Source organism: Nyctibius grandis, chromosome 14 (genome assembly GCF_013368605.1).
Source record: "Nyctibius grandis isolate bNycGra1 chromosome 14, bNycGra1.pri, whole genome shotgun sequence".
NCBI classification, from domain to species: domain Eukaryota; kingdom Metazoa; phylum Chordata; class Aves; order Nyctibiiformes; family Nyctibiidae; genus Nyctibius; species Nyctibius grandis.
The window spans coordinates 1,482,221-1,508,418 of NC_090671.1; the positions used below are offsets into that span (position 1 = coordinate 1,482,221).

The 26,198-nt window shown below is 60.5% G+C and overlaps 1 protein-coding gene across 1 annotated transcript; it reads left to right on the forward strand.

Annotated features, from left to right (window-relative positions):
• Window positions 1-14,504: 14,504 nt before the first annotated feature.
• On the forward strand, window positions 14,505-25,977 carry PRODH (proline dehydrogenase 1). Its single transcript, XM_068412392.1, has 14 exons — window positions 14,505-14,706; window positions 15,090-15,298; window positions 20,328-20,362; window positions 20,694-20,843; window positions 20,985-21,049; window positions 21,458-21,574; window positions 21,741-21,820; window positions 22,089-22,170; window positions 22,404-22,496; window positions 22,598-22,744; window positions 22,921-23,096; window positions 23,188-23,286; window positions 23,685-23,773; window positions 24,928-25,977. Exons 2-14 carry the CDS (start codon window positions 15,141-15,143, stop codon window positions 25,113-25,115), a joined length of 1,479 nt encoding a protein of 492 aa, XP_068268493.1. The 5' UTR covers window positions 14,505-14,706; window positions 15,090-15,140; the 3' UTR covers window positions 25,116-25,977.
• The last annotated feature ends 221 nt before the right edge of the window (window positions 25,978-26,198 follow it).

The window sequence follows — 26,198 nt, forward strand, 5'->3', positions numbered from 1 at the left end:
GACAGCTGTGACCGGCCCTGCTGTCCCCTGCTCAGCCCTTCACGCCTCCTGTCTCTTCAGAACCAAACCCCATCGGGAGAGCTGACGCCCTTCTCCAGCCCCTTCAAAACGTCCATGAACTAAAGCGATTCCTCTTAACTGGGCATTTCAGGTGATGGGAAATGCATGGCTTTGGGTAAAGCCCTGTTAGATACAGATATATATACATATTCAGATGAAAATAATCTATTATTATTTCTAATTATGGTTCATGCACTAAATTAAGAATTCTATTCTCCCTCCAGCCCCGCTCTTGAGCCTCCTGGCTTTTCAGACAACGATCAACGACAGCTTCAGCTCCATCTGCCAGCTCAGCCCCCACGCGAGGACCCGTGGTCTCAGTGGCAGCGTTGGTCCCGTGCAGAGCCACAAGCCCCAAGCAGCCAGTCCGCTGCAAAGAGGGGTGATGCTGCGTGATGGAGCTCCCAGTTTAAACCAGTCCAGCACAAAACAACAGGAATTATCCACAACCCCAGAGAACAGACAGGCGAGCTCCAGCCCCACATCCTTGTCTGGGCAGATCCAGAGGGGCCCACCAAAAAGCTCCTCTCTGGGCAGCCCCAACCAACCATAAGTGTTTGAATCCACCCTGTGACCTTTGCTTCCCTGTTTCCTCCACCACTGCCAAGACCTGAGAATATAGCCCATTCTCAGAACAAAATATTGCAGAAAAAACAAAATGACACAATCTTGGAGTTCAGCATGATGCATGCAGCCCCTCTGCCTGAAGAGGCTTGACAGTTTGGACCAGGAGGAAGGTGTGATGCTGCAATGTTTCTTTGGAGGGGAACAGGAAAAAAAGAAAAAAGACAAAAAAGGACAAATTTTATTTTTAGAAGTTTTAGCAGCCAAATTGTTGTCAGGCTGTCTGTGCTCTGCTGAGCAACACACAGCGCTGGGTACAGCCAAGAAGAGTTTTCTCACAGAGCAAAGTGTCATGATAAAACCAGGTTTAATCAGAATCCCAGCAGCCTTCACAGAAAAAATGCCAAGTTTTGGACAATTTGTTTATTGTTTATAGTCTTTTTTGTTACCGTGATCCAGTAACGGGTAGGGAAAAGTGGCACTGGGCCTGAACTGTTGTTTCCTTTGGGAACGTGCCACATTCCCCATTGATGCCCTCTGGTGATGCTGAACAGCCCAAAGGAGGTCTGGGAGGTTAGGTCTTCTTTTCCATTCCCCACCACCACCTAGCTTGGCCCTTCATTGCTGTCCATCCTCTGAAACTGGAGATGCTTCCAAAAAAGACCAAGAAAGGATGAGGACCGTCTTCTTATCTCTTTGTTTTCTGGTCTTGGACATCTGTACCATCTTTCCAGGGCTCAACAATCTCATTACAGACTCACAGAATTGCTGAGGTTGGAGGAACCTCTCGAGGTGGTCAAGTGCGACCCCCTGCTTAGGCAGGGTCACCTAAAGCAGGTTGGTCAGGGCCATATCCCACTGGGTTTTGAATATCTCCAAGGATGGAGAGTATTGCTTCTCTCATGATGAGCTCCAATGACTTAATCATCTTCACAGCTCTTCATTGCACTCGGTCCAGTATGCCAACATCTTTCTTGTACTGGGGAGCCCACAACTGGGTGCAGCACTGCAGATGCCACCTTGCTTGTCTTTAAAATAAAAAATTTCTTGCATCAGAGATCCAGGCTGTGGGAGACGCGCCTGTCCTGGAGGATGCTCATGACCACGGCTGTCCCTACCTCTGCCTGGCCATCAGCATGGGGCTGGCTGGCAGGTTGCCACGCTGCAGCGTGGATGAGGGGACGCGTGAGCCCAGAAAGCGCAGTGTCCTCAGCCTGGGCCAGACCCAGGGTGGTCCTGTGGGTGCCAGGAAGGAGCAGGCGACAAGCATGGTCTGTGCAGCACTGGCCGGCAGCTGCTGCGCAGGCACAGGGTGCCTGTGGGGGCTTTGCCAAGCCTGTCCTTGACACCGACTCCCAGGCACGTCCCAGGAAGAATTTATTGCTTTGGATTCCTCACAAATGCCAAGTCAGTGTGTGATGGATGGGCTGGGAGCTCCTCCCAGGATGCTCTCCGCAGCAGCTCCAGCGACTGCCCCCGGGAGCAGCAATAAAATGCCATTGCCGTTCGGACCGGGACAAGGCACACGAAGCAGGACCTGGCAAGGAGCCTTTTGGGGGGAGCCCTGCATCAGCCAGGCACCCCAGGGCCAGAGCAGCATGTCCCCAGGGGCAGGGCCCATAGACCCACCTTCATCTTGCTGAGCACTGCTCCATGCACACCCCCCCCCGCCTCCTCCAGCCCCCCAGCATGCGTACTCCCCAATAAACCCCCCCACCCTGCGTGAACACCCCTCACACACACACACTCCCATGGATGCACACACACACACACACACACCCCTCTTCTGCACAGCCCTGTGTGTGCTCATGCCTGCACCCCCACACCTTCATCCCACACACATAAAGACACCGGTGGAGCTGGCCGACGTGCTTGGGAGGAGGGCTTGTGCGGAGAGCTGCCATGCCCCATGAGTGTGAACAGGGACGGACCCAGGTGTCCCCAGCACACCTCCCCTCTCCCAGCACACTACAGGAGCCCTGCATAGAAGAAGAGTAGGTGGGGAGTAGCTGCAGCCAGGTCAGAGGGCAGCCTGGCAGCTCAGTGCCACCTGGGACACCTACATTAGAGTTCCTTGGGGTGCTTACCAAGTCCCTGCCACCTCACGATTGCAGGCTGGAGAGGAAGGAGAATTTTGCCTACAGGAGAGACGAGGGCACCTTCCCCTCATGCACCGGGCTGCAGGGCAGTGCAGTGCTCAGGCCGGAGGAGCGGGCACCAGCAAGTCTTGGCTGTAGCACAGCTGGAGCAGAGAAAAGGGTGTGGGCGGAGAACGGACTGAGAGCTGCCCTGAGGAGAAGGACTTGGGGGTGATGGTTGACAAGAAGCTCACCACTAGCAGGCAATGTGCGCTCTCAGCCCAGAAGGCCAACCGTATCCTGGGCTGCATCCCCAGCAGCGTGGCCAGCAGGGCGAGGGAGGGGATTCTGCCCCTCTGCTCCGCTCTCGGGAGACCCCCCCTGCAGTGCTGCGTCCAGCTCTGGGGGCACCAACACAAGAAGGACACGGAGCTGTTGGAGCGAGTCCAGAGGAGGCCACGGAGATGTTCAGAGGGCTGGAGCCCCTCTGCTCTGGAGACAGGCTGAGAGAGCTGGGGCTGTTCAGCCTGGAGAAGAGAAGGCTCCGGGGAGACCTTCTAGCACCTTCCAGTACCTGAAGGGGCTACAGGAAAGCTGGAGAGGGACTTTTTACAAGGGCATGGAGTGACAGGACGAGGGGGAATGGTTTTAAACTGAAAGAGGGGAGATTGAGATGAGATCTGAGGAAGAAATTCTTTGCTGTGAGGGTGGAGAGACCCTGGCCCAGGTTGCCCAGAGCAGCTGTGGCTTCCCCCTCCCTGGCAGTGTTCAAGGCCAGGTTGGATGGGTCTTGGAGCAACCTGGTCTGGTGGAAGGTGTCCCTGCCCGTGGCAGGGGGGTGGAACTGGGTGGGCTTTGGGGTCCCTTCCCACCCAAACCAGTCTGTGATTCTATGAAACTCGGGTTTTTAAAGAGAATTGAAGGCCAAGGGTGGACACCGGGGGGCTGCGCGGGGCCGTGCCCGGCTTCAGAGCGGGGGATGCTGCGGGCGGAGCCGGTCGGCGCTGCCGCACTCGCACCACTCCCCGGTACCGGCACCGGCGGGCGGAGCCGCAGCGCCACCCAGCGGCCGCGAGTGGCCACTGCAGCCCCCCGCAACCTTCCCCCCGCCACCGCCACCCACCACCCCCCGCCCAGCACCCGCGCACCCCCCCCGCCCCCATAGCGCCGGGCTCCCCGCTGGCCAGGTGCCGCCGCCATTGCTGTGTGCTGCCCCAAAAACCTGTCCTGCTGCCCCAAAACATGTCCCGCTCCCCCAAAAACGTGTTCTGCCGCCCAAAACGTGTCTTTTTGCCCCAAAAACGTGTCCCGCTGTCCCAAAAATGAGTTCTGCTGCCCCAAAAACATGTCCCGCTGCCCCAAAAACGTCTCATGCTGCCCCAAAAACGTGTCCCACTGTGTCAGGAGGGTGGTGTGACCCAAGGAGTGCCAGGAACATCTACTGAAGGCCACGTCTGCATCACGGTGGCTTGACCGTCTCTGCTCCCTGACACAGGTGCGTTCACCTCCTGAGGGCTGAGCAGCTCTGAGCAGCCCTTTCCTGGCCGTACGTGGGTCCTGGTGCAGCTTTGGCCTCTGGCCATCCCCTGGATGAAGGAACCTGGCCAGTGGAGGGGGGAGCAAGAGACCTTCACAGGCAGGTTGTTGGGGCTATATTGCTGTTTCTGGGTAAGCAACACAAATCTGTTCTCTCCAAAAATCCAGGGGAAAGGAGGTGCCATGGTGCTTCATGGAGGAAAGGAGCTGAGAGCAATCCCACATGAGGTGTGGTGGTGGCAACCCCAAACATCTCAGAGCAGGTTCATCTCTCATCTTCCGTCTGCTTTTTCTCACCTTGAACTAGCTGCCTTGCACTTAAAATAAAAAAAAAGACACATTTTTAGCAATTCAGAAAGGGCTTAAACTCTTGGAATGACTCTGGTCCATTCTCCTTTTACAGCTGTGCATCTGTGGATTAATTTGGTTTGCCCTTGGCCCCAGCACCTGGGGTTTTCATGGAGGGTGACTCAGTCACAGTGGAGTGCTGTGGGGTCCCTTCCACTGCAGAGGACCTCAGGAATCAGCACAGCCCTTGAAGGTCCTTCTGCAGAGCTCCTCAAGTCTTGCAGGGATAGGCTGACTTGTCCTCCTGGCAAGACCTGAGTGCAAGAAGACACAGGAGGGAGATGGAGTCACACCAGTTTTCCAGCATGTTCCCTGTTAAAAGCAACCTCATGTGCATCCAAGAGCCAGCTTGCAATGCACAGATGTGTTGAGTAGCAGTTTGACTTCGGTTGCCCGTAACCAGAGCTTGCCATAAGATCCCAGCACCTCGTTTGCACCAGGTGGTTTGTCTGAGCTGTGTTAGGGTTGTTCTCATGCAGCGATGGATGGACAGCATCTGCTGCGCACAAGCAGTCAGAGGAGCAAAGCCCTCCAACCACCTTTGGGCTGGCAGGGGAGTGGGCTGGGGTGATGGGACAGAAGTCCCCACAAGAGACGAGGCCGCTGCAGTGTCTGTTTCTGGAATATCCACAGCTCCAGAGATAAGAAAACTTGGGGAATCCCAGAGAAAGTCATCTGTGGTGATGGCAACGTCACCTCTTACACTGGCAGAACATGACCCGGCCAGAGCAGAGCTGCAGAGTGGCTCTCAAAAGCACAGAAGCAAAAATGTCAGCAAGAGGAACAACCTTTGTTGGGTCTGTCTGCCAAGTCCTGCCTGGATTTTGTCCAACTTTACACTTTAGGGCTGAAATTTTCCATCCTGAGACTTTTTCTTTCCAAGTTTCAGCACAAACAGTCCCAGCCAGAGGGACAAGGAGTGCTGAAGCTGGGGCAGCCAAACGCCCAGAGGTCTGCTGCGGGGGGACGGTGCCCTTCGTCGGAGCAGCAGATGAGCTTTCAGAGAGCGAGCTCACTTTTTCCAGCTGTATCAGCAGCTCTAATGAGAGAAAATGACTTTGTTTGGCCTGCATTAAGAAAAAAAATCAGTCACTCCAGTGGAAAGCTGTCACATCGCCAGCTCATGGAACGGGGACTTGGAGTGTTGCCTTCTCCTGTCCCCAGGAAAGTCTGCAGAAATTTGGCTGGTGACATTGAAAAATGATTTGCGTTCTCATACAGTCAAGGCACGAGTTTTGGTGGTGGCTGCCAGTGCTACTGTCCCAGGCCTGGTGTCCTCTCACCATCCCCTGTGGGAGAATCCTCCAGAGCACTGGGGTGGGCTCCGTCCTGGGCTCTCCTTTGTCCTGCAGCCCTGGGGTGGCTGTCACGGCTGTGTGACAGCAGGAATGGGGCTCAGGGATGGCAGAGCCGTGGGGGTTTCTGGCATCTCCAGGTCATCCTCCCCCTTGGAAGAGCATTAGATCAAGCCATGGCTTGAATCCCTCCGAGGAGGGATGCTCCCTTTGATACTTCCTTGGGCAAAATTTAAGAAATTACATATAAAAATCCAACGAGAAGGATCTTTGAATGTGCAAAATGAAGCCATGCAACCACCAGAATGAAAGATGGGATTCAGCCTCGAAAAAAGCAGCACTACTGGGCAGTAAAACGCACCTTGAAGTGACACCAGCCATGTAGCCTGTTTTTTGCAGGCCGTGTTCATCACGCAGGACGGGGAGAGCGGGGGGACTTCAGGCTGGGGAGGAAGGGTGCCATCATCTACACACTCTGCTCCGTCTGGTGCCAAAACCTGAAGGCAGGCACTCCGTAAGGTAAGGGAAGGAGACAGTGAAACATCACCTGGAGCAACACCTCGGTCCTGCCGTTGCTGTCCTGGGAGCTGCAAAAGCAAATTGCAAAGCCCTCAGCTGGGGAAAGGTGAACATGACAGAGGAGCCCATGGGGAAGCAAAGAGCTTGTTTGGAGAGGTGAGGGGCACAGGGGTGGTGGCTACACAGAAGGTACAAAGGGTGGGAAAAAAAACTGAGTAGGTCAGCAAGGACCTGCAGCCCGTGCGGTGAGCGAGGATGTGTAGTTCAGGGCTCTCTCCTATGGATGTTAGAGGTGCAAAAGCGGATGAACCCTCTTTGAGCATCCCCTGGCCCTGCGGTGCCCGTCTCAGCTCAGGGGCAGGGGCTGGCCGGGATGGCGGGGCAGGGGAGATGGAGGAGGACGGGAGACACGGTGGATACGGAGCCTGGACGGCAGCAGATGGGGACAGAGCGCGGTGCCCAGCTGATCTGTGGGATGATGGATGGCTCGCACGCTGCCGCTGCCTGCGCTGGCAGCCAGCAGCTTCAGCCACTTTTCCCTTTTTCTCCTTCATTTGTCCCAGAAGGCTCCTGGCCTCCCCTCCTCGGCCTGTGCCTGGACATCAGAGAGGTTGCGGTGCTGCTGGGAGGACGGGCGACCTCAGGACCCTCGAGCAACCCCCTCTCCATCTCCAGGGCTCAGCAAGCCACTTGCTCCTGCCGCAGGAGGCTGAGCCCGGAGAGGTGGAATGACCCCAGAAAAGTCAATCTATTTTCCATTCTATTTTCTATTTTTTTTCTATTTTCAGCCTTTATGGGGTCTTGCCCTCGCAGGGGAGCATCAGGCCCTTTCCCTGGGTGCTCTGCCTCTCGGTGGAGACAGCTTGGTGCTTCCCTGGGACAGAAGAATAAGGAAAAGCATGAAGTTTCCTACAAAGTATTTCCCTGTGAAGAGGATGAGGGTAGGAAAACAACACCAAAATAAAGAAGGTAGAACGGCTTTTCCCCTTTCCCTATGGATATCTCAGGAAGGAAAAGGAACATTTTTCCTTCCACTTTGTGCCACTGGAAGAGAAGTCCAAGTGCCACTCGGTGCTACCTGCTCTCAATTAAATACACAGAACGTTAAGAAGCAAAAATAAGTGACACTTGAAAAAAGACAAGTATCAGTCAGCTGCTGCGAGCTGGAAATCAACCTGACCCAGACCGAAACCCGCCTGCAGAGAGGAGCTCTCTGAGTGGTGGACATCAAGGCTCTGCGACCAAAGGGGCTTCGCTGGGGCAGTAGCAGCCCTCACATCGACGAGGATTTGCTGCGAGACATCTCTGCTTCCCGAGGCACAGAAGTTATGGGCGTATTTTTAGAAAAATGAGCCACCGCATTAATCAATAAGGAACAGCCAGGTTCTCAAGGGTAGGGGTGGCCTGAGTCAATCTGCTACAGCCTTGAGAGCGCTGCTTATCCCGAATCCGCCGGTGGCTGGTTGCCCCCAGATCACTGCAGGGAGCCCTGCCCCGAGCCCCGGCACACCGGGCTCCGGCACCCGGGGGGTCTTGGGCTCAGCTCAGCATGGAGAGCCCAGCTCCATGGGCCTGGCCAGGGGATGCTCCTCACAGGCAAGGGCTGCAGAGAGGAGCAAAGGGGCTCTTTAGTAGCATCACCAGGGAGGAAGCTGAGAGGTTTGGGAGGTGCTTGCTGGCGAGCTGTCCTCAGAGGCAACCGGCCCTGGGGACTGGCAACCCCAGGCACACATCTCCCTGGGTTCACCTCTCAGCAGCAGCTCTTGATGGGGGGAGGGAGGGGCACAGCCAGCCCCCCACCAAACGCTCCTGCTGTCCCTGCCCAGGGCTGGCCCCTTCTGCCCTTCACCCATCCCCTGGGGTCCTGCAGCCCTGCTCCGTCAGGGAAGCAGAGCTGAGCAGCCCCTTCCCTCTGCCCAGCCCTGCCTCTGCCCCCCTCCCTCGCCTTCCCGGGAACGCTCCCCCAGCACGAGGTGTTTAAATCATTCGCGAAGGGCTAAAATAGAGCTGGCTCCCTTCCAGGCACTCTGGCATCCCGGCTCCGTAAACAACCCACCCGCCAAGGGAGTCAGCTTGGAAAAAAAGGCTTTTTATGTCTGTTCCCCAGACCCCACTTCCACAGAAACCTTCCGGCATGATCCTTTCTCAGCTGTTAAGTGCAGCAAAATTGTTTCAGGCATTCGCTGACCTTCCTTTTCCCCCAGGCACACTCGTGAACATCTCACACGACCCACTTCTACCCACGGATGGAAACCAGAGGGACCCGCTGCACAAAAAAAAAAAGGCCTGATATGGGCAGTCTGATGTGCCTTTCCCTGACTTGGATATTTCCTAGGTGCCCTTTCACAGCCAACCTCCTTTTTTGTTACAGCTTTGTCCTTTATGGAGATAGGAATTCACACGGGTATTTTCTCATGGCTGCTGAGCCACACCAGGCCTGCAGGAACTCAGAGGGAGAGCCAAGAGGACATTTATTTCTTAGGCTGCAAGTGATTCACTGAAAATCATTGGGATGCAAGTGGAGAATGCCAGGGATCAGAGCCCAGCCCAGCTTCCCACGTCCTGACCGCGCTGGGGGAGCAAGGTGCGAGACAGCCAGGAGACCAGCTGCAAGAGGAGCCCCCCAGCATCTCTTTCCACCAACAGGGGCTGTGGCAGATCTCAGCTGCTCTCGCCGGGGCTCCCAACCCACAGAAACACCCTGGGAGCTGGAGCCCTCATCCTGCGACTCCCAAGGTGCCCACCAGCAGGTCCCCAAGTCTCCCTACTCGGGTCCCTGAGAGGCAGGACACGCGCGCCGCAGCCTCACCCTGCCTGCGCAGTGCTGGGGTGGGGTTCACTGCTACCCCTGCTGCAGCAGTCAAGCATCCAGTGGCCTCCAGTTCCAGGAGGAAGGGGAAGGATGCAGTTCCCCGGCTGCAGGAGGACAGGCCACCTCCTCCACCCAGCTGCCTGCATGGCACAGCAAAGAGGAGCAGTGCTTGCGATGGTCCGTACAGCGGCACGAGCCAGAGCCACCCCCAGGGAGGGTGACAGGGAGGGTGACAGGGCTGCTTGGAGGGGTTAGAGAGAACCAGCTCATCACCGAAATACACCCTGTCCTAGTGCTGGGAGCTCCTGCGCACCCCACGGGGGTTTTGTTCCCATCAGTAGGTCTGGGGGTCTCCCTGAAGAGCAGCATAGCAGGAGATGAAGCCTCTTGTGAAGAAAAATAACCCTCAACCAGATGATGAGCCACACACTGTTGCATTCTGGGAAGCATAGTCCCCACCTCCACCTTCTCCTGGGTTTTGCTGGTGGGTCCATGGCAGACAGCTGCCCCTGACCCATGCTGGGGAAGGGCTGCAGCTCCTGGCCACCCCATCGTGTCCTGCTCCAAGGGGCACATTTAGAATCACAGAATCAGAGAGTCATTTTGGTTGGGAAGGACCTTCAAGATCATCGAGTCCAACCGTTACCCCAGCACTGCCAAGGCCACCACTAGCCCATGGCCCTCAGCACCACATCTACAGGGCTTTTAAATCCCTCCAGGGATGGGGACTCCACCACTGCCCTGGGCAGCCTGTGCCAGTGCTTGACAGCCCTTTTGGGGAAGAAATTGTCCCTGATCTCCAATCTAAACCTCTCGTAGCAGAACCTCTCGTCCTATCGCTTGTTACCTGGGAGAAGAGACCGACCCCCCCTCGCTACACCCTCCTTTCAGGCAGTTGTAGAGAGCGAGAAGGTCTCCCCTCAGCCTCCTTTTCTCCAGGCTAAACCCCCCCAGGTCCCTCAGCCGCTCCCCATCACACTTACGCTCCAGACCCTTCCCCAGCCCTGTTGCCCTTCTCTGAACTCGCTCCAGCACCTCAAGGTCTTTCTTGCAGTGAGGGGCCCAAAACTGCACCCAGGATTCGAGGTGCGGCCTCACCAGTGCCGAGTACAGGGGGACGATCCCTGCCCTGGTCCTGCTGGCCACACTAGTGCTGACACAATTCAGCAGAGCTGGATGCCGGCTGAGGGTCCGCACCATTCCCCACACCCCTGCCTGCTTGCTGGCAGGGTGTAGATGTCCCTCCCGGCATGCTGGCCCAGGGTGGAAGGGGTTTGGTGGCTGGCACTGGTGCTTGGCACGAGTCAGGCATATGATCAGTGTGAGAAATACCCAACAGAGGAGGAGCTGAGTCAGCACTCTCCAGGGAAACCACTGAGGATGGGTGCTGGGAGCTCGGGGTGCCTGGCATGGGCTGATGGAGCAGGCAGGGCTCGAGGGTCAGCAGAACTACAGGACAGCGAGGATCGAGCCCCAGTCCCAAGGATGGGGCAGGATTGCCCCTACCCCAGCACTGGGCTGGAGGAAGACAACGGTGAGGATGCTGATCCCGGCGACACGGCACAGCCCGTGCCAGCTTCTGCCGAAAGGCAGGAAGAGCGATTGTCATCCCACAACGCTCCCTCTCGGGTGCCGTGAGCGGCTGCTGTTCCTTGTTGACATCTGTTATTTTCGTGGTGTCAAAAGTGCCTCTCCGCCGAGCGCCGGCCCATGAAATATGCATGCCGTGGCCTCCCCCTTCCCAGCCTGCCATCTCCTCCCGCACTAAAGCCCCTTCTCGCCTGTTTGTATTGCATTCAAATTAGTTTCTTTACATCTCATGGCTTCTCAAGCCATCAATAACAGCCTCTCCCTGGCTCGGTGCCGTCACTGGCACATCCGAGTGCCCGCTGAAGGACTCAGATGCACGTTATCAGGCCTGGGGGACATTCCCTGTGCAGGATATAGCAGCGTGGTGTGTTCATGATGTGGGTACCCATGTAGCAGGAGCAGACCTCGTGCACGTACCATCTCCCTCTGTGCCAGCAGCATCTGCCTGCACATGGTGGGGTACAGGGACAGTGGCCTGAAGGGCATAAAGTCACAACCAAGGGGTATCAGGAGCCGGGGGTCAGTCCTCTACAGGGCCATGGTGCGGTGACCCGCGGGGGCTTGGCATGGTCCCCACAGCAGCCTTGAGCATCCCTTGTTGGTCTCCCCAGCAGCCTTGAGCATCCCTTGTTGGTCTCCCCAGCAGCCTTGAGCATCCCTTGTTGGTCTCCCCAGCAGCCTTGAGCATCCCATGTTGGTCTCCCCAGCAGCCTTGAACATCCCTTGTTGGTCTCCCAGCCATCGTCGGGGCTGCCAGCTCAGGGATCCCCTCTGCTTCGGAAGCAGCCATCCCAAGATAAACGCCATCGGATTTCACTTCCCCAAAATGTGACTTTTTTACGTTTCAACTCTGTGTTCCGATCTGAGACTGAAGTTTCTCCGGAAACTCAGACCTGGTCGTGCTCCACAAACTCCCTCTCCCAGCCTGGAGGCTCTGCTGGCACCGTGGGGCTGCCAGCTCTGCCAGCACAGTGGGCAACGCTCAGAAACTTTCCCTGCCAAGATCAGGCGAGTGTTTCCCAGGTGTGACTGGTGCCGTTAGAGCCTTTCAAGGGAATTTTCTCTGTGGTACCTGGCTGAGACACGAGCTCCCTGCCATGGCAGCGGGGTCTGGTTGTGGCTGTTGGTTAACAGGGAGCCATGGCTTGGCCTGGCACCACCGAGGCTAAAAAAGGAGCAGAAGTTGCAGCTGATAAAAAGTTTTTAATTGCAGCAGTAGCATCTGCTCCTCAGGCTTTAATGCAGCTCGGTGTAACGTCGGCTTTTTTTTTCTTCAACGGGGGTTTGAGCCGCAGCCTGAGACTTCACGTGCGCAACCTCATCATGGCAGGGAACTTCAGGGGAATTATTTCACTCTAAAGAGCATGAAAGAGTTAATGCAGCGCAGGAAATATTTTTGAGGAAACGGATGCTTTTTCATAGCTGACTTGTTACCCAGCTCTGTTAGAGGGCAGTGCCACTGCCTGGCTCTCACCGTGGAAGGATGGGACATCCCAAAAGGAAACCTTGCAAATGAGCTCGAGGAACCTCTGTGGTTTCGCTGCTAATCACAGCAACGCCAGTGCTGCGCCGCGGCAGAAAACACATTTGCTGTAACTCGTATTTTCTGTACCGCTGGCCCTGTGGCAGCTGTACCTCGTCCAGACAGGGCCAGACTTCTGTGGTGGTTACAGTTTGCTGGACTGGGAGTTGCTTTGGAAAAGAAAAGTTTTGCATTGCAGCTGCTGGAGCTTTCTCAAAGCTTCGGGCTCTTCCACTCCACCCCACTCAGGACGTGGTTTCCCACCCCGCGAACCTGGCAGGCCTGCTGCTGCCTGCTCCCCTCCTGCCTGCTCCCCTCCTGCCTGGCCCGTGCTGCCTGCGCTGAGCAGCCCCAGACACAAGGTGTCAGCGAGGAGCTGGGTTTGGAATCACAGGATCGTTTTGGTGGGAACGGACCTTTAAGATCATCGAGTCCAGCCGTTAACCCAGCACTGCCAAGGCCACCACTAACCCATGGCCCTCAGCACCACATCTACACGGCTTTTCAATCCCCCCAGGGATGGGGACTCCACCACTGCCCTGGGCAGCCTGTGCCAGCGCTTGACAACCCTTTGGGTGAAGAAATTGTCCCTGATCTCCAATCTAAACCTCCCCTGGTGCAACTTGAGGACGTTTCCTCTCATCCTATCACTTGTTACCGAGAAGAGACCGACCCCCACCTCGTTACACCCTCGTTTCAGGCAGTTGTAGAGAGTGAGAAGGTCTCCCCTCAGCCTCCTTTTCTCCAGGCTAAACACCCCCAGGTCCCTCAGCCGCTCCCCATCACACTTGTGCTCCAGACCCTTCACCAGCTCCGTTGCCCTTCTCTAGACTCGCTCCAGCACCTTGAGGTCTTTCTTGCAGTGAGGGGCCCAAAACTGCACCCAGGATTCGAGGTGCGGCCTCACCAGTGCCGAGTTTGGGCAGGTCTGCACAAGCCCAGAGTCATGCTCAGGGAGCCCCTGCAAAATTGGAGGAGGAGAAGTAGGCATGGAGAGGGGGCATGGGCATGGAGACGGGATGTGGGCATGGGGAGGGGATGTGGTTGGATACTTGCTGCTGCGAAATGGTCCTGCAAAAAGGAAGGAAGGTCCCTGCTCTCTGCTCCCCAGGCCAAGAGTCGGGAGCGTATCTGGCCGCAGGGTGCCAGGAAGGTGCTGGGTGATCTCTGGAGTTCAGCACTGGGTGTGCCTGGGAGGAACAGCTCAGGCAAATGCCTGCCAGGAGAGGCACAGACACTCAGCCCTGCCTGGGAACCTCCCAAGGCCCCACCAGCCCTCTTTCCGGTGGGGCTCCATGGGGCAGGCAGAGCCCAAAATCCCCAGACCATTCCGAGAGAGCCAATCTGCTGGCTCAAGCCACCCCGAGCACCCATGAACAAGCAAACAAGGATTCAGCTGAAACCCCCAAGCACAGGGGCTTGCAACATCTCTCCCATGACAGGCCCTCCAAGTCTGAGATATCCTCCTCAAGGGCCTCCCAGCTCTGTGGGCTGGACACGCCAGAGCCTGCCCCAGGGAATGCTACGAGGGGACAGGGACCCTTTTGGGGCACCCTTTGACCCTCCCTGGGGCTGCTCTAAAGGGGTCAGGAGCCCCTTAGCCCTGCAGGGTTGGCCCCAGTGCTTCTCTGAAGGCTTCTCCAATAGGATGGGAACCACTTCAGGGCTCCCTTAGGACCTCAACAGCTCTGCCTGGGGCTCCTGCAAGGGCACGGGGCTCCCTTCACCCTCCCCAGCACTGCTCCAAGGGGATCAGGCTTCCTTCAGCCCCACCCGGGGGGCCCCTCGGGCCATCCCTGCCCCTCTGTGCCCTTTCCCGGGGCTGCTCGGTAGTGATGCATCCACGGCAGGGCTGCCCCGACGGTACGGGAACGCGGAAAGCACCGGGCTGGGGCCTGAGCGAGAGGGGCGGCGCCGGGGTGGGTGGTGCTGGTGCCGGTGACTGTGACGGTGCCGCAGCAGAGCCGGTCCGCGGGGCGGAGCGGCGGCCCCCCCAGCCCCGGCGGGCGCGGGGCGGCGCCGGGCGGGCGGTACTTAAGGCGGCGGCGCGGGGCGGGCGGCCCCGCCGTGCCCATGGCTGCACCGAGCGCGGCCCGGGCGCTCCGCGCCGCCGCCCGCCTGGCCGTGCCCCGCCGCCCGCGCTCCACGCCCGCCGCCGCCCCCCGCGGGGCCGCTCCGCCGCCGGCTGCGGGCAGGGGGGCCCGGCCGGTGCCGCCGCCGCCTCCCCCTCCGCGGGGTGCGGAGCGGGGCCCGCCGCCGCCCGCCGTGGATTTCGGGGACCCGCAGGAAGCGTTCCGCAGCAAGAGCAGCGCCGAGCTGCTGCGGGGGCTGGTGGTGCTGGGGCTGTGCGCCGTGGGGCCGCTGGTGGAGCACAACCGGGAGGTGGGTGGCGGGGGGCGCCGGGGGGAGGGGAGGTACCGAAGCGGGGGGGGGGGGGCTGATGACTCCGGGGGGGCAGACACTGGTCCCCGGCCGGGGGAGGCTGCCGCTGCGGGGGGGGGGCGGTCCTGGGCAGGGGGGATTCCCTCTCCCCGGGGCTCCCTGCTCCCTGCCGGACCCCGGGGCATCTGACGGCTCCGCGGGTTGCCGGTCCCGGAGCGGCGGGGGGGGGGGGGGGGCTGTGGGCTCCGGGGGTTGCCGGGCCCGGGGGGCTACCAGCCCCCGGCCGGGGACTCGCGGTTCCGGGAGGGTGCGGGGGGGTGCCGGTCCCGGGGCTGGGGGCTCTCGTTCCCGGTGCGGGGCACTGAGCCGCCGTTGTCCCGCAGCTGCTGGAGCTGTGCGAGCGGGTGCTGGGGCAGGGGCTGTTCGAGCGGCTGATGAAGATGACCTTCTACGGGCAGTTCGTGGCGGGGGAGGACCAGGAGGCCATCAAACCGCTCATCCGGCGGAACCAGGCCTTCGGCGTGGGCGCCGTGCTGGATTACAGCGTGGAGGAGGACCTGAGCGCCGAGGAGGCCGAGCGCAAGGAGCTGGAGTGAGTGCGGGGCCGTGCGGGGCCGGGGGGCTGTGGCGGGAGTCGGGCGCGGGCCTTGGCCGCTCTGCTATTGGCTGCGCCCGCCCATCCCCCTCGTTCCCATTGGCTGCGGAGCCGGGGGGTTGCGGTGCGTCACGGCCCCGCATCCTGCCCCGTCCGGGCATCGGCCCCCAGGGGGGCGGGGGTGCTGCCCCTCTCCACCCCCCGGGGGTGCTGTACCCCCCCGGGTGCTGCCCCTCTCCATCCCCCTGCACACACAGGGGTGCTGCCCCCGCTCCCCCCCCCGTCCCCCAGTCCCCATTCCCTCTGGGATGCTGCCCACCCCACTGCACCCACTGCCCCCTCATTCCCACTCCCCCCCGGGGTGTTGCCCCCCATCCCCCCCACGGGTTTGCTCCCTCCCTTCTGCCCCCCACCGTGGTACTGTTCCCCTTCACCCCCAGGCATAAACTGGTGTGCTGCACCCCCCACTCCCCCTTCCCTTTGGATTGCTGACCCCCTTTCTCCCCCCTCCACCCCTATCACCACCGTACCCACAGGGGTGCTGCCCACCACCATTTCCACCACCCCCAAAGCCAGGACGGTGCCCCCCCCCCCCCCCCCCAATGTCTCACCCCCGTTCCCGCAGTGCCCCCCCCACCCCGGGCACCCTTCCCTGCCTCCCGCCCTCTGCCAAGGGCAGGCGCCGGCCCAAAGCCACCGGTAACTTTCCACTATTCGGGCTCCGATTTCGGGTGGCTCCACTCACCCAATCGATGGGCCGCTGGCCGGCACCCTGCGGTCACCGGGGTGGGCGGTGTCCCCCCCACCCAGCACAAGGGTGGCCCAGCCGCAGGGTGCAGGCTGGGGATGGAGCACTCCCCCAGGCACAGCTGCAACAGCCCCGTGTCCCCGTTCACAGCTGGGGACACCGGCTGCTTGTCACACAGTGACAAAAATACAGCAGAAACGGCTTTTTGGGGTGATTTGCAAGTGGGGTTTCGGCTCGGTGTGGTGATGCAGGTGCTGCTGCTGGACTCCTCCCAGCTGCCACCCGAGCCTTATCTCTGCTCCCCACCCGGGCGCTGCTTATCAGGGACCCCCCGCTTGCCGTGACGGGGTGGCACTGCCGCTCGCCACGCAGCCGTGGTCCGGGCACGCTGCTCAGCGTTCCCGTGGGGCTGGGCTGGCCCACGGCGTGACCCCACCGAGCTGGCGGTGCCGGTGCTGCCGGGCTGGTGTTGCCACCCTCCTTGGTCTGGCTGTGCCTGTGCCAAGTGCTCTCCTGGAGTTGACCACCAAGGGCTTTGGCAGCAGCTCTGCCTGCTGACGGGTGTCGGTGGTTTGTGAGCTGTCTGGGCTGTGCCAGTGCCCCCCCAGAGCAGATCTGGGGGTTGCATGTGTGGGGCTGCTTGCTAGGTGAGCTCTGCCTGTGCCACGTGGGTCATTCCCACCCAGGAGAGCTCAGCAAAGCCATGAGCTGGACCCCGTTCCCCTTGCCCCCGATGCCACCCTGCCTGAGCCCCTGCAGGATTTGCTCCAACAAATGGATGGAGGGGGGAAAATGCCATCGTGGCAGTCACCCAGGGATGTCCCGGAGCGGGGACCAAGCCCAGGGGAGGCGTGGGTGGCATCGGAAGGGCCGTGCTGGACCATGGCCCGTGCCAAGCACCGCTCCAGCTCTGTTCAGGGACAAAACCCCCAATTACCGGTGCTTCTGCTAGGGATGGTGCTGAGCTGGGATGAGCTCTCCAGGGCTCGTGGAGCTGCTGCCCTCCCTCCTGTGAGCACTTCAGGGCTTTACCCTGCTGCCAGCTGGGAGGCAGAGGTCCAAACCAGATGCAGCGAGTGAGTGTTTTTGGCCTCCTGGTACCACCTGCTGTGGTTTCCCCCAGGCAGAGCTGTGCTGGCCGTACCAGTACAGCCCGCTCCTCTGGAGCAAACTGGAGATAAGAGCAGGGAAATGCCCTTTCCTCCCCAGCAACGGGCCGTGGCCGCTCCTTGTCCTGGCATTCTGGTTGGGAACAGCCATGCAACGCGGGCAAGCGTTGGCTTATCCTGCCTGCTGCAGGCTCGTACCTGCCCTGCCCTGCCTGGGCTGGCATCCAGAGCTCTGCCAGCTTGTCCCGCGGGTCCTCGGCCGTGTGCTGAAGGCTGCTGCCAGGTCACGGTGACACGGCTGGAGGAAGGGGTTCTGCGGGCAGCAGAGCCTGGGTGCTGCTCCGCTCCCAGGGCAGCGCGTGGGCTGGGGGCTTCGGGATGGGTGCAGCCATGGGTGGGACATGGAGATGCAGCACTGCCTGTTCCCTGCGGGGACTCTGTTTCCCATGGAATGAAACGAGGAACCCCCACAATGGTGGAGGTGGTCGTGGCCCCCTCACAGCCTTGGGGCCATTGCTGGCCCGTGGGCATCCAGAGCCAGGAGATGGGTTGGGGTTGTACTAACATGGGGAAGGACAATCCTGCCCCCGGGTGCTGTTGGACACCCTGACACAGCTCTGCCGCACAGCACGTGGACTTCGCTTCCTCTAGAGATTTCTTGCGTGGACACCTGATATCTGCCCCAGCGTGGGGTTATGATCCAGCCCAGCCAATCAGCCTTCCAGAGCCGCCGCCTCCCCTTCTCCTGCTCCCAGTGCCACTGGCACTCGGGGCCACGGGGTGGGTTGTGGTTAGCTTAAAGCTCCGCAAGGACACCCTGCGGTGGCCCTGGGCTGGTGTGTGCTGGCAACTCATACATGAGGCAGGATTGAAGGACTCTCTTCTACCAAGAGCTTTGCTTTATTCCTACCTGCAGGGTTTTAAGCATCGCCCATAGCTGCGGTCTGGGCTTCACGTGACCATGAGCTTTGCCTTGGATGTGGTAATTGTGACAGCTTCTCCCTGGTGTTCCCTCATCCCCTCTGCGAGATGAGCAAAGCAAATACTCCAGGCTCTTGGCACCCTCCTGGTAACCTCTGGGGCGAAATGGATTATTGCCTGCTTATTTGTGACAGGGGGACCTTTGTGCTTCTCCTGAAACGGTTTATGTGAGCCCGATCAAAAACTTCCTGAAAGCCCAAGCCTGCTGTGTCAGCTGGATTACCCTTCCCAGCAATCCAGCGGGCTCCATCGAGTCTTCAGAACCTGCTTTGCAGCACTTGGAGGGCCTGGTTAGTGCGTGCTTGGGGCGAGCGTGAGCTCCCAGGTCCTGAGCGTGCCTTGCGGGCGGCTCCTTTCTGGTTACAGCTTGCCAGAAGTGTTTGGGCAGTGCCTGGAGATGTGTCCTGCTCTGGGAGACTTGCTCTGGGTTTGCAGAAGGTCGGGTATAAGCTGGGTTAAGTGGCACTTGGTGTAGGAACGGCTTTGCTGGCCAAGACTAATATTGTGAAGAAAGAAGATGATGCTCAGGAAGAGCTGTTTCTTCAGCTGGAAGGAGCTTCCTTCATGTAGCTTGATGCAGAACAACAAAGCGAGCACCATGGCACTGCTTTGGATGCCCCCCTGGGGGAAAGGGCTCAGCGCCGTCATGCAGCAGGAATGCTGCTCGAAAGGGTGTGTTTGGCTTTGGGAACACAAAACACTTCAAAGTCAAGGGTGCTGTTGGCTAATTGCGTTGCGCGCCTTAACTCTGGGTAGGCCGGAGGAGGCTTTGCTCCCCGCCGCTTGTCCCCAGCGTACCAGATGCTGGATGCGAGGTGTGCTCCGGGGTTCAGAGCTGTCCTGCTGTGGCTAGGACCTGCCCGCAGGACCCATCTCTCTTGACACGTCCTCAGAGTCCCAGCAGCGTGTCCAGCTGAAGGCTTCCCCCCGACACTGCTCACTCCCAGGGGACCTTCCAGCCTCTGTGGGGTTTGCTGCTGCATCCCATCCCTGGGAGTATGAGATCTCCTCTCCTTTCTTTCCCCCACCCTCCGCATTCGGGAGCAGAAAGCTTCCTGACCTGCTGTAGAAGCAAAACCCGGGGCAGAGCCTGCCAGACGCGGTGCCGGCTGCTCCCCGCGAGCTCCGGCTGCTCCTTCCCCGGTTCACACCAGGCTTTGCTGAGCTTTGAGCAGTGCGGGGCTGTTCCTGAGGGAAGGGCTTGGCCCTGCTTGTTTATGCTTCCAGCAGCCCCTAATCCCTGTCACAGGGTTTCCATGCGGGAGAACATGTTCTGGGACCGTGCCTCTCCGCTCTCTTGTACAAGTCCTTTGGCTCCGGGCGGGGGGCTTGGCTGCTTGGCTGGCAGCGTGGGCCCTGCTGTTGGGCACAGCTGGTTTTGGGACGGTGACTCAAGGCAGAGATCTCCTGGAGGAGATGGCTCTGCTGTCGCTCAGGGCTGCTCTCTGGAGGCTGGCAGTGTTCCTGGGTGAGACCCTGGGTCTGCAGGCTGGATTTAGGGTGTCAGCAAGGAGGCTTAGCTGCTCAAGGAGGATCTCATGACTTGGCCAGCGTCCCTCTGGGCTGTCAGAGCCCTGTCATCTCTGTGGCAAAGAGCTTGGGCTTGAAATTACGTCTGAGGTCAGCTGGAGTTGGGGCTGAGACCTTGTTTGTAAGCTGTTGGCTAATGCCAAGGCGCAGAGGAGCGCGGGGCAGCTGAGCTGCAGCAGGGCATCCTACGGCTTGAAGCACCCTGGGTCTGGAGAAACTCCTTGCTTCATGGTCTGGCTGCTGGTGCCTGCAAGGTGGGGGGTTGTTGGGTTGAGATTTGGTGCCACCACAGTGAGGACCGTGGGCTGGCATGGTTGGAGATGGAGCATCCAGCCCCACCAGAGCTGACCTTGTCCTTGCCGTGGGGTGGGCTGTTTGAGAGCAGCTCTGGACCCTGGCACAGAGCACCCTCCCCGTGCTGCCACAGGGCCTCCAGGTAACGCTTGGATGTTGAAACCCCGTTGCCTTCCACGAGCGGGGTTGGGTATCTGGCCTGCCAGTGGAGCTCATGCTGAGCAGCGTTTGATCCGTTGGCGATGGGATGGTGAGGGAAGAGCAGGGTCCAGCGGCAGGGGAGCCTTGGAGCTGCCCTGGCCACCGGTGTGGGGTTTCAGGGGGTTGCTGACCTGGCCCTTATCTTCCCTGTTTCTCTTCTTAGCTCCTGCACCTCTGCAGCCGAGAAGGAGATGGGAGGTGAGTGACCCTCTCCTGCTGACAGGAGATAGTCTGAAAGTCCAGCTGATACGAGCACTGTGGGCCTGCTGTGGGGGAAGGACCCAGCTCCCACAGCCTCAAAACACGAGCTGGGCGACAAACATCTTGGTTCTTGGCCAACCCTGCTCCTCTGCAAAGGCTCAGCCCCTTCTTGGGCAACAGAGCAGGCAGGGCGCGTTGCAGCCCTGGGGGGCTCTTTGGAGGTCCAAGCTGGAGCCCCTCTGCCCTGTGCCCATGGCAGGAGCTCCTGGGGAGGCTTGTAGGAGCTCAGCAGGGCTGCATCGCCCATCTCCATCCTCTTCCACCCCAGGAGCAGAGCAAAGGGAGAAGCAATACCGAGTCCATCGGGGATTTGGGGATCGCCGTGGTGGGGTCATCAGTGCCCGCACATATTTCTACGCCGACGAGGCCAAGTGTGACCAGCACATGGAGACTTTCCTCCGCTGCATCGACGCCTCAAGTAAGTGTTCCCCGTGTCCTGAGCAGCCCCACTGTGCTTGGGGATGCAGGGACCCTGCAGCCCACCACCATATCTGGGGTACCTCCGTTCTGCCCGAGAACCCTGCCGGTGGGCTAGCTCTGTCTTTGTGGCTCCATCCAGGTGGCAGCTCGGAGGACGGCTTCTCGGCCATCAAGCTGACAGCGCTGGGCAGACCTCAGTTCCTGGTGAGTGCCAGGGCTGTGACCAGGGCGCGGTGGGTCAGAGCCAGGGCCACGGATGGTGCATCTAGGCGGGGCAGGTGCTTTGGGGTGCCAGGCTTGCTGCAGTGGCATCTCTGCTGATGGCACAGAGGAGTGGCCACCAACAGGCTGTCCCCTGTGTGCCCGAGACCACCCTGGAGACCTTGTCTCAACTTTTGGGAATGCATGAAGAGCTCAGAAGTCAAGAGGTCCCAACACAAGGGTGTGGGGGTTCTGTGCTGCTAGGCTTGGCCCCCGCTTGGCCAAGGTCCCCTGCTATAGGGTCAGAGTCTGCTTCAGGCTGGGCATGATCCTACACAGCCACCACTGCAGGAGGCTCCAAGCCGGCTGGGCTCCAGCCCAGGTGTATCACCTCGAGCTCTGTCCCCGTAGCTGCAGTTCTCGGAGGTGCTGGTGAAGTGGCGGAGGTTCTTCCACCAAATGGCCGCGGAGCAGGGCCAGGCTGGGCGGGCGGTGCTGGAGATGAAGCTGGAAGCAGAGAAGCTGCAGGTGAGGCGGGTGATGTCTGAGGGAGAAGCTGTGCTGCTGGGGTTGCGCTGCTGGAGGTGGCCAGTGGCCGTGGAGGTCCCAGAGCAGCCCTGGCCTGTGATACCTCTGAGCCTGGAACAGTAAGACCCCCATAGCCCCTTGGCACTGATGCTTCTTTTGGTGGCAGGAGGCCCTGGCCAACCTCGGCATCGTGACCAAGGCAGAGAGCCAGCACTGGTTCACAGGCGAGAACCTGGGCGTGAGCGGGTAAGGTGCCTGCGACCTGGGGGGTGCTGCGGGATGGGGACGCTGGGGGACCTTCTCCCCGTTCGGGGGGCGGTGGGGCAGCAGCACGGGGAGGTCTCCAAAGGCCAGCGCTGGCTCAGCATGGTGACCAGGCAGAGAGGAGGTTTGGGTGGAGGTGACAAGATGAGTCAGGGTGGCATGAGCTGTACACCCGGCTTGCTGGTGGGGGTCAGGACCTGGTAGAGACCCCCTGCAAGACACCAGTATCGGCCTGGCTCTCTGCTCCCAGCACTGTGGACCTGCTGGACTGGAACAGCCTGATCGACAGCCGCACCAAGCTCTCCAAGCTGCTGCTCGTCCCCAACATGCAGGTGGGTACCCACCTCTGGCACCCCTGGAGTGACCCTGCAGGGAGGGCGCTGCCTGTGCAGGGCAGCCCGTCCCCTGTTCTGGTCCCCCAAGGTTAGGGTGCTGCAAGCACTCACCCCTCTGGGAATTTTCCTCCTCCCTGCCTTTACCCACCACCATGTGGTGCAGGTTTCCATCTCCTGCGGGCAGGGCTGGCCGCGGGCAGGCAGGGTGCCACGGGCTGTTCTCATTTCAGACCGGGCAGCTCGAGCCTCTGCTCTCACGCTTCACCGAGGAGGAGGATCTGCAGATGAAGCGGATGCTGCAGCGGATGGACATCCTTGCCAAGGTCAGGGGGTGCTGGGGCTGGGCACGGGTGCCACCGCAGAGGGGGAGGGTGCGTGGCAGGTGGCCCCATCAGACCAACCTGCATGTCGTTCATCACCCCAGAGAGCCACAGAGAAGGGCGTGAGGCTGATGGTGGATGCGGAGCAGAGCTACTTCCAGCCAGCCATCAGCCGCCTCACCCTGGAGATGCAGCGCCGCTTCAACAGGGATCGGGCAATCATCTTCAACACCTACCAGTGCTACCTGAAGGTGAGGTCCAGCAGGAGGCTGGGCAGGAAGGACCTGCTGGAGCAGCTGGATGGAGACCTGGACTCCTGAAGCCATGGCCATGCGATGGTGCAACGCTGGGGCTGGCTGTCTGAAGGCATAGGGCAGATGTGGCACTGGTGCGATGACCTCGTGCCATCTCTTCCATCTGGTCCCAGGAGGCTTATGACAATGTGACCATGGATGTGGAGCTGTCACGCCGGGAGGGCTGGCACTTCGGCACCAAACTGGTCCGTGGTGCCTACATGGAGCAGGAGCGGGAGAGGGCGGCCAAGATTGGCTATGAGGATCCCATCAACCCCACCTATGAGAAGACCAACGAGATGTACCACAGGTAGGGGACAGCCCCAGCCACACTCCTCCCTCCAGCCCCACCAGGCATGGGCTCAGGCGGCCTCACCATGCAGCCCCACACTGTCCTACAGGTGCCTGGACTATATCCTGGAGGAGATCAAGCACAGCCGGAAAGCCAATGTGATGGTAGCATCTCACAACGAGGACACGGTGAAGTTCACCCTGCGCAGGTGGGCGCTGGCGAGGCAGCATCACATGGCAGGGGCTGGGGGCTCGAGAGATCTGGGGGCCCCAGCGGGGCTGTGGTGAAATGTGCTGCGGCTTGTCAGGTCTCCTGCACTCACCCGGTGGGATCCTGGCTCCCATCAGGTGCTCAGGGCTTCAGCTGGGGCTTGGAGCTGGGGCGCAGCACAGTAGCCCACAGCGGCTGCAGAGCTGGCCCCGTAGCCCAGCCAAGAGGCTGCTTTGAAAACAAATCCCTCAAGTCCTCGCATCCCAGCATCCATGTGGGACATGGTCAGTGCGTGCTCTCATACTTGGAGATGATCCCCACTTGTCTGGTGGGACACGCTACCCCTGCGTGCTCCGCTGTCTCTGCTCTTTCCTAACGCCGAGGCTTGGCTTGCAGGATGATGGAGCTTGGGATCCATCCCTCAGAGAAGAAGGTGTACTTCGGGCAGCTGCTGGGCATGTGTGACCAGATCACCTTCCCCCTGGGTGAGTGCTGGGAGCAGGGGGGACTTGGCAGACATGTTCCTGCCCCACCTTGACCCCTGGGGTGTCCCTGAGCAGCTGCTGTGGGGTCTGAGGGGTGGATGGAGCCAGGCTATGGGTCTGTCAGAGAGCAGGGCTGGCTGAGGATGGTGCTGTGTTGCCTCTTCCCCAGCTGTGTGGAGTGTTGTGTCCCCTGCATGGGGTGTGGGGAGGATGGAGATAAGGAGGAGGTAGGTGGAGAATCACATCTATCTCCTGGAGGCGCCATGAAACCATGATGGCTGGGCAGGGAGATCCCAGCTTTGGCCTACGAGCTGAGATGAAGGTAACCCTAGATGGGGCAGAGACAGGTCATGGTCGCAGCGAATCCCTCTTGTACCTCCCTGGTCTGGGAGCGTCCCTTTGCTCCTCTGGAGGTGCACCCTGAGTCCTGGGCTCCCCGCTGGCGGGGTGGCAACAGGCTCTTGCGTGATGTTGTCCCTTCCTCTGCTCCTGGCCCGGGCAGCGGAGCAGAGCTCCCGGGGGCGCGGACAGAGGGACACCAAGGGTCCAGGTAGCCCCACTGAGGCCAAGGACCGATCCCCCTGCCCGTACCGGTGTCCGGCACAAGGGGGGCAGCGGGAGGCACCAGGCTGGGCTGCCCGGCTGCCACCTCCTCTGCTCACTGGAAAAATGGGTGAACTTGATGTTTCTGCTTGAATGACTCCTCAGCTGGCCCGGCCCTGGCTGCCCACATCCCCAGGGCTCCCGGTGACCCGGCGCGTTCCCTGGCTCCCCGTGCTGGGCCGGGCAGGGATGGGCCACCCCCCCGCCCCCGGCCCGGGGCTGCTCCGGCGGCTGCCCCTGCCCGGGGCTCAGCCGCAGCCTCTGGCTGCCATCCCCGCTCCACCGGCACAGCCCGAGGGGCACGGGACAGATGGGGCTGTGGGAGGCTCCCCCCCCTTTCCCCTTTGCTTCCTCCCCCCCCCCTTTCCCCTTTGCTTCCTCCCCCCCTCCTTTCCCCTTTGCTTCCTCCCCCCCCTTTCCCCTTTGCTTCCCCCCCCCCTTTACTTCTCCTTGCTTCCTCCCTCTTTTTCCCCCTCTTTCCTCTTTGCTTCCTCCCTCTCTGCTTTCCCCCCCTCTTTCGGCCCTTCCCTGACCAGTCTCTCTCCCCCCAGGCCAGGCCGGTTTCCCCGTCTACAAGTACGTGCCGTACGGGCCGGTGCGGGAGGTGCTGCCCTACCTGTCCCGGCGGGCCCAGGAGAACAGGGGCTTCATGCAGCGGGCGAACCGGGAGCGGGACCTGCTCTGGAGGGAGGTCAAGCGGCGGCTCCTGGCCGGGAGCCTCTTCAGCCCCAACCCCTAGCCCCCACCGCAGCAGCTGGCCGGGGGCTCTTGTGCCTTCCCCTATAACCACTATTGCCATTCCCCGTCCTCGTCCTGCTGCAGTTCCCCCCCAGCACCCTTTGCCAGGGGAGGGGACATGTCCTTGTTGCTGTTTGAACCACATTACACCTCGTGGAGGTCACCACTGCAGGGTTGTCCCAGCTGGCACTGCCCCGAGGGATGTCCCTCTGCCACCCCAGGGGCTCTGAGCTGCACTTGCCCTGGGCTGTCTCAGGGGAGATGCTGGGGCTCCCCTGCCAGCCCCCCACCCCACCTCGGTGAATGCTCTCCGGGGGTTTTTCCCTTGCAGGATTGCAGGGGGAGAGCTGGCCGCCTGCTCCATGCCACGGGCTCAGGTCCAGTGTGGGCTGGGTGGCTCGGGGACAAGCTGGCTTCAGACGGAAGCTCCTCCAGCCTCTGCCAGGGCTTGGTCTCTTCCAGCTCTGTGGAGGCAGATGCCAAAGCAGAGGCCACAGTGCCCTGGGAAGGGTCCCTGGGCAGGGGCAGGATCCATCCCTGCTGCCTGGCCCAGGGCAGCCGCTATCTGGCTGCTCACCAGCTTTGCAGAGACCAGAGCTAGGCAGGACCATGCTCTCCCCAAATCCCACCAGGCTGAGATGAGCCAAAGCTGCCTGGGGTTGTCCATCCTCAGGCACGCATCCAGCGGGGCCGGAGGGGCGAGGGGAGCTGGCTGACCCCATCCCCATGCTGGTCCTGCTCCCATGCTGGACCAGGTCTGCGCTGTGAGCAGGGGTGGGAGCACCGGGAGCCAGCCCCCAGCTCGGCTCTGCCATACACTGGATTTGCAGAGAATTATGATGATTAAATCATAACTGTTGTTGCTCCTGTCTCTCTCTTGGAGTCCCTGGGCTCTGCTTCACTCCCTGGTCTCAGAGAGGGGGGGTCAGTGCCTGCTCTGGGCTGCACCCACTGAGGCCAAACTTCCCCAGGCCTGGGAAGGGGGAAGCTGTGGAGCTATCGGGGATGGGCTTGGGGGGAGCTGGGAGCCCTGGAGCACCCTCCTGCTGCCCGCAGCTGAGGGAGAGCCTCTCCCCCCCCGCCA

Bases quoted from the DNA above. Each gene is read 5' to 3' on its own strand.
- PRODH (XM_068412392.1), top strand. From the start codon at position 15,141: ATGAAGATGACCTTCTACGGGCAGTTCGTGGCGGGGGAGGACCAGGAG. The intron at 15,299-20,327 runs GTGAGTGCGGGG...TTCTCTTCTTAG, and splicing joins GCCGAGCGCAAGGAGCTGGA to CTCCTGCACCTCTGCAGCCG. The intron at 20,363-20,693 runs GTGAGTGACCCT...CTTCCACCCCAG, and splicing joins AGCCGAGAAGGAGATGGGAG to GAGCAGAGCAAAGGGAGAAG.